Below are 6,965 nucleotides of genomic sequence, written 5' to 3' on the forward strand. Positions count from 1 at the left end.
AGAACAGGCTAGCTGGTCACGTCTGTTTTAAGAGAATAGCCCCTCTCTTGGTATTTGCACACTTTGATAACTTGCTCAAATTAAAACATTGTCTTCATTTTCGTTGAAAAAGTACGAAACAAACCCATCGTTTATACCTCAGAAATCATTTTTATTTGCAGCATACAATAAAGGACATCCGGTAAATGTGCAATATACAATAGCTGACAGAGTTTATTAAAAATGTGGCGTGGTCGATTTTAAACACAAGGTCCTGATGGGTCTCTGTCAAGCGAGGGGCATCTTGCATTTGTTTACTTAGTGGTTGCTGTGGTGGGGATAAGGAAACATCCCTTCTGGTGCCATTGCATGTCTCTGATACGACGGATGGATTGGATCTGTGGCTGGAAGGCACTCCATTCGTTCCAGTGTTTGTAGTCACAGTTTTCAAATAGATATTGGTAGCCTCTGTATCCTGGATACTGGTATCCAACCCATCTGCAAGAAAGAGTAGCGGTATATATATAGGTTTTTAAGAGCATCTATGATGGAAGCAAAGTTGACCACAATTGACCTAAGAGCACCAATGTCCTGTGACAAAAAATAGCAATTCATTTCATGACTTACTGGTTTATTACAACTGAAATTGTGAAATAGCTACTGTTACAAGGGTACCGTGAATGCAAATAACCCAACCAACCATCACAAATCTGTAGTGTTGGATAATTCATGTTGATGCTTCCTACCATACTTGGACTAAGACTCACAAGGTATGAACAATTTATGCTGACATAGTGAGTACAACACGTTTTATGTTTTGTGAGACACTCAGAAATATTTAATATGATGCTAAAAGAGGGTTTGCAAGTTACAGAAACGGCATTGTTGTCTAATTTAATGTTTACTTGTGTAGAACCAAGAAGAAACAGGTGAAGCAGAAAAAAATCTTTATAATACTTAATTTTTAAAGTAGTTTACCGTTATGAAGTGGTAAACGACAGAAAGAAACACATCACTCACGTTCCACTGGGGACCTTTACGCTTCCCACGCGGTCACAGAATCCATAGGCCCACAGGCTGGGCACGTCATCCTCAATGATTTCCATCTTGTTGCCCTTGAAGTCCGCGCATTCAAACAAGGTGATTTTATGTTCTTGGCTATCCTGCAGGTGTCCAGACAGCAGAAATTTTTAACCGTTGCAAGCATTTCAACAGAATTAAGATTGTAACTTTCATGACAATGTTGAACCAAATATCCAATTTAGCTCTAAGTGACGTAACTTATGTTTTGTTACTTATGTTGCATGAACATGTCAGTAGAGAAAGCATATTGCTTTGTTTATTTTGCCACTGTGCCTTTATTTTACATATATACATAATCTTCATTTGCAGTTATTGAAATCAGATTGTTGTTAAATTAACTATTTATTAAAAACCTGTATATTGCAGAAATTTCCATCAGATAAAGCCAGTGATTTCAACACTTACAGTTATATATATATATATATATATATATATATATATATCATATATCAATTATACATATACTGTATTTGTTATACATCATTATATCAAATATATTTATCATACTGCGGCCATATACTGTATCTATTCTTGCAAATTTGTGGCTTGCTTCTACCTTTCTTCTCTGCAGAATGCACAGCCATAATAACTAAAATAATAAATAAAACATTGTTCTTAGTTAAAAAAAAAAAAAAAGTTTTTTTTTGTTTTTTTTAAAAGCTCCCAGTGATCTTATAGTATGTTGATTCGTTATACAGACTCAGTGTCCTGGTACCAGTTACTGGGCAGCTGGATTAAGAGCCTGGGATATCAGCCAGCAAAAACATTTCAAAGACAATAGCAGAAAGGGTGACAGACTCATGAAATAAACTTGCTTTTCTGATGCTAAATTGAACTGATCCCAGAATGTCCTACTTTATCTTAGTCTGCAAAGACTCATTGTTAACAGCAGAAAGAACAGCACAGGTTGAGAGTTAACAAAACTCACCAAAAAATCAGGATAAAAAAAAAAAAAAAATATTTGGCAAAAAAGAAATCATTATAGAGCTTCAGGTCACGTGGAGGCACCACTTAAAATGTTGTTCAAGGGTTGGTAACTGTGCTCAGCTTAATGTAGGATTTACTTTTGGCTCCGTCAGTCCATCATTGTTTGTCTAGAGATTATTATCTACTTACATGTTTAAGAGTACGAATTTAAGATGCTTGAGTTACATATGTTAAATCCTTCATTACTTAGTAAGTCATGAATAGACTTTGTGTACAAAAGTTAAACTAAGCTTTGGTTATAAGTATTTTTTTAAATCAAGAGAGAAAAAAAAAATATATATATCTACTTAATTTACCCTCTATTGTATACCATTGGAATTGGAAGAGAGACTTACTTAGGTTTAATGTATTCAGTAGTCCTAGAGAAATGTTAGGGTGTGGATTTAATTCAAGAAGTAAGAATTGCATTTTTCTACCTGTATCCTGTAATTATCAAATTCTAGGTCTTTTGAAACTGCGATCAAGTCTGGTGTAAAATATTGACCATTTCTGCAAGGCGATGAGGGGTAGGATAGATTTTGCATCATGATACAACATGTCGATAGCCATGGGTCTTACCATTCTGATGGGGCGTAGGGACATGAAGCAGTCGCTCCTATAGCTGCTAGACCAGGTATCCCAACGAGGATACTCGCCCTTCTCCAGGATAAACATCTCGCCACGGAAGTTGGACTGCTCATGGGCAACCCAGCTGAGAGAATGGTTACAGGTAGGCCACAAATCACATCATAGGGAGAAGGGGACGATGGAAGAACACCAAAGATCACAAACCAAAGACATAATGACAAACATGCACAAAAGTGAAAATAATAAGAATATATCATGATGTTGGTTCACAACATTTACATTTTTTTTCCCCACAAGTTAAGGCTTGTTGATGTAGATATTACATGTAGGCTGTCTTGAACTCCTAAGCTGCCACCCAACAATGAAGGTTCTAGAGGTCCTACTAAGTGCCTAACCCTTCTTTGTAATATTCAAGTTTATGTTGGCTGCAAATTATTGTTCTAGCTTTAGATGCTATCTCTACATGCTTAAATAATCATCCTCACAGTATCATTAGTGGCATATGATACTGTGGCTGCATTTATTGACACCGTTATTCAGTTATATTATTATTATACATGCACATATATTTGGACTCTACAATGAAGCCACAATGAAAATGATTAAGGTTGGATCTCGAGAAGTACTGTGTACATTGTTCAGTCATTTACATGACCCAAATGTATTGCAAACCTTAAAAAAACTGATACTATTTTGTATACAGCTTGGCATTAAAGTTTTTAATCTTCACATGAATCCTTTTGCCAGAGCAATGTAATGTGCAGCTTCTCCCATCCATACTCACTAGGCTTTAGTTTCAAAAGCTGATAAGAGACCTAAAGCTCAAATTATCCCTTATAATCAGAATAATATAAGATTCCCCGGTGTATATGAAAAGTACACATTGTTAATAATAATTTGTATGGTAATTGGAGCTATGGGAGATGCTGAATTGTAGGTTTCCATTAATACATATATTATAGCTATACCACAGTAAGAAATTTCCAGTTATTTATCACTGGAAGCAAGTAAACTGCTACAGGCTATAGAGCAAAATGCTAGAATACTTAACTTTTACGTTAGAGGCTGTATTTAAACCCGTGAAGGGCCGATGGGAATAATATTGCTGTTCCCATTTGGAGAGAAAAAAAACCATATTAAAATATGTTTTTTTTTACTGCAATAAACACTAAAGTGTGGCGAAGATTTCATTAGCTATAAAGGGAGTAAAGATGGAAAGAGTGGCACTAAAATCACAGTTTACCTATACTATGATCTATTGCTCTAGTCATTTGCCCGTAACATCTACAGTCACTTTATACTATGTTTCTGATTCTGAATTTACTTTATCATGGCCGCACAAATCTGGATTTGTAACTGTCCAGATGTTTAATATATCCCTATAGCCGGTGTATAGATCAAGTAGGTATATCGCTAATATATCACCTGTTACTGACCTAATGATTTTAGTGAAGATTTAATAAGGTGGGTTTACGTCAAAGATTATGGTTGACATTTAATATAAAAATGGACATTCAGGTGTCACTTCAATTCGCGAAGACGGTGGTAAAGGAAAATATCTCATAGAGCTTTTAGCACTTACGGTCCAGAGTCGACAATGACACTGCGTACTCTATCAAAGCCTCTCTCCCCAAGGTTCACACATTCATTCAGAAGTTCCATGTGCCTTCCCTGGAAGTTCTCCTGCTCAAAGATTACAATCTACAAAACAGCACAATATTTCATTATTAAAGTGCAAAAATAATTTTATTTTCTTTGCTAAGGGAATTACGCTTGATGATGGGGAATATTTTTTTCCATGAATTGTATATGTTGCAACAATTTTAATATATTTGAATATATGAAAGGGTATTACCATTTGAAGAAACAAATATACTGTATATATATATATATATATATATATATATATATCTTTTTAGCACTAAAATAGATATTCTAAAAGTAAGACATTTTACCAAAATTAGGTAAAAAAATTAAGTCAAGGCCTCACCACATTCACGTTTAAGGGTGCTATATGAATGCCTTGGATACTATCAACTGTGTGAATACTATTGCCATAAGTTAATTTTACTTGTGTAAAGAAAAAAAAAATTTCAAAATGCGGATGAATGCAGTGATAATTTATCACGCACAGTAGTACACGTATATACAATACACGTATCTTACATATTTATAATTTTCTTCTGTATGTTCACCTAAAACATATAATCCTCATGTTTCTTTTTAATGATTTGTGCTATAGCATCAAAGAGAAAGTGGAAAGAACATGGTTCGATTCTCCGAAATGATCTATATACGTTTTGCTTTGAAGTTCCACACGTTTTTACCGTTAAAGCCTGCTTTTAATTAGTTTGAGTCTAAGTGAACTGCACACTAAAGCAGAGCAGAACATTTAAGCACACTTAACAGTCATTGCTAGATAAAGTGTTCTATTGGTTTCACTCAACAGAAAGGAAATTAATATCAAGATTAATTATAATTACCCCGTGATATCTACCGTGGAACAACTGTCACCCTTATTATATGTCATTGTAATACTAGCATAATCTCTTATTCCATGTAGCCCTGGAAATGATATCATCCAGTAAATGCTCATATCTTAACAGTTCTGATTTTATTGATGTCTCCGGCAAAACGTATCGCTCTAAAGGGCTATTTCTACTGTTATTGTTAAAAAACAAACAGATGTATAACCTTTCTACTTCCATCTCCCTCGGTGGAACGGGGTGGCTCACCAGTACAAACCTGATGTATAAGGCTTGGGAGCACTTCCAGCTATTGTCTTAGAGGTTTAACTAGATATGAAATGAATCCATAAAGAGGCATAGTTTAGTATTAAAGCTTGGTATATACTTATGGAAGAAGAAACGCAAACAAAGAAAGCTAATCTGCAATGTCATTTTACAGCGTATATCAATAATAATGTAACTGTATTCTGTATGTTCTGCTCTGTCATTAATCGGTATGTTCATACCATAGAGGTAATATAATCACTGCAGCAGCTATCACGTTCAGTTAACTATTATTACATGATCATTACTATATGCTATAGCAGTCAAGACTGTTGTATTTTTAAGTTAACATTCCAGATGGTCTTTCTAGATTTTTTTAGCTTACGGTTTTTGGATGATTACAGGAATTAATGTTAACACCTGATTTCATTAGGCTTGAATACATTAAGAATGAGCTATGGTGATTCAATTCTAGGTAATAGTATAAATATGTTTTTTTTTTGTTTTATACAGTAATTGTCAGTTATTGCATTTGAAAGCCAGGTGCATAGATAGTTAAACACTTGGTGCTAACTTTAGGTTGAATCCAAATATTTAGGACACACTTACTTTGAAGGATCCCACACTTGGTTCTCCGGTTTTAGTGGGTTTTGGAACAGGAACAGGAACTGGGGCTGGTGTTCCCTTTTCCTTGGCATCTGTGCCCTGGCTGGCAGCAGCAGCAGCTTTGGGTGTTTGAGACATTTTGGGCCTTTAAATTCTAAAAGCTAAACAGAACAATAACCATTAACCAAGTCAACATGGGGAGTTTTGCATACTTGTATTATTTTAGTTTTTCTCATTTTAAAGGAGTAATACAATCTCTTTTCACTCTGTCTCATTACCACGTATTCTGTGATTGCATTGGTTGAGTAGATGAAGATACAAAATATACAATATAACCTTGCAGTATTGTTATATCAGTTGCAGCCATTACAAAACATGAAAACAAATTTCTAAAACGCTGACTGGGTAGTAGAAGACCTTTTGAATAGTGGATAAAGGGTAATGATAGAGACCTATTTAAATACGAAAGATCAGCCTATAACGCACGTATTAAGAAAAATGAGTGTCTCATTTTCTCTACTACTAGACATTCCCACGTGTTTGCTACTTCCACTTCTTACCTGAGGAGCAGTGTCTTGCTAGAGCTACCAGGCTTGATGCTGAGGGTTCGGTGGGACCAGGCATTTATACTCTGGCAAGAGGAGACCCAGAATAGTGGAGAACAATAGAACTCATAGCTCATCAGTGTCTGACGAGGAAGCCCATAGTCATCACATATTCCAAATGTACTCAGTCGTCTGGAAATATCTTCCATTCACTGTAGCTGAACCAAGCACTTTACATTGTGCTAAACATGTAGGCAATGGCATTTTAGATCCTATAGAAATTTCACTTTGTAAACTCCCTGATGATTCAGTAAACACAATCAGGCATATAAATCTATGGCCCAGGTGAACGAACACTAAATCAGGAGTTTATTTCGGAACAAATAGAGCCACAAAGACGAGCTGATGATCCATTTTTAAACCATGCTGAAAATAACCAGTTGTGCCCTACAATGTAATACTTTCA

The 6,965-nt window shown here is 35.3% G+C and overlaps 1 protein-coding gene across 1 annotated transcript; it reads right to left on the reverse strand.

The window, feature by feature from the left end:
* Window positions 1-293: 293 nt before the first annotated feature.
* On the reverse strand, window positions 294-6,708 carry LOC149290222 (beta-crystallin B1-like). Its single transcript, XM_089489447.1, has 6 exons — window positions 6,515-6,708; window positions 5,958-6,099; window positions 4,199-4,317; window positions 2,608-2,740; window positions 1,000-1,142; window positions 294-477 (listed from the first exon to the last, which is right to left on the reverse strand). Exons 1-6 carry the CDS (start codon window positions 6,706-6,708, stop codon window positions 294-296), a joined length of 915 nt encoding a protein of 304 aa, XP_089345573.1.
* Between the last annotated feature and the right edge of the window lie 257 nt (window positions 6,709-6,965).

The sequence above is a fragment of the Sceloporus occidentalis genome, unplaced genomic scaffold (genome assembly GCF_023333645.1).
Source record: "Sceloporus occidentalis isolate IW3139 unplaced genomic scaffold, rSceOcc1.0.p SCAF_40, whole genome shotgun sequence".
Classification (NCBI taxonomy): domain Eukaryota; kingdom Metazoa; phylum Chordata; class Lepidosauria; order Squamata; family Phrynosomatidae; genus Sceloporus; species Sceloporus occidentalis.

Bases quoted from the DNA above. Each gene is read 5' to 3' on its own strand.
- LOC149290222 (XM_089489447.1), bottom strand. From the start codon at position 6,708: ATGGAAGATATTTCCAGACGACTGAGTACATTTGGAATATGTGATGAC. The intron at 6,100-6,514 runs GTAAGAAGTGGA...TAGAATTTAAAG, and splicing joins AGCAAGACACTGCTCCTCAG to GCCCAAAATGTCTCAAACAC. The intron at 4,318-5,957 runs GTAAGTGTGTCC...GCTGTTTTGTAG, and splicing joins CAAGTGTGGGATCCTTCAAA to ATTGTAATCTTTGAGCAGGA.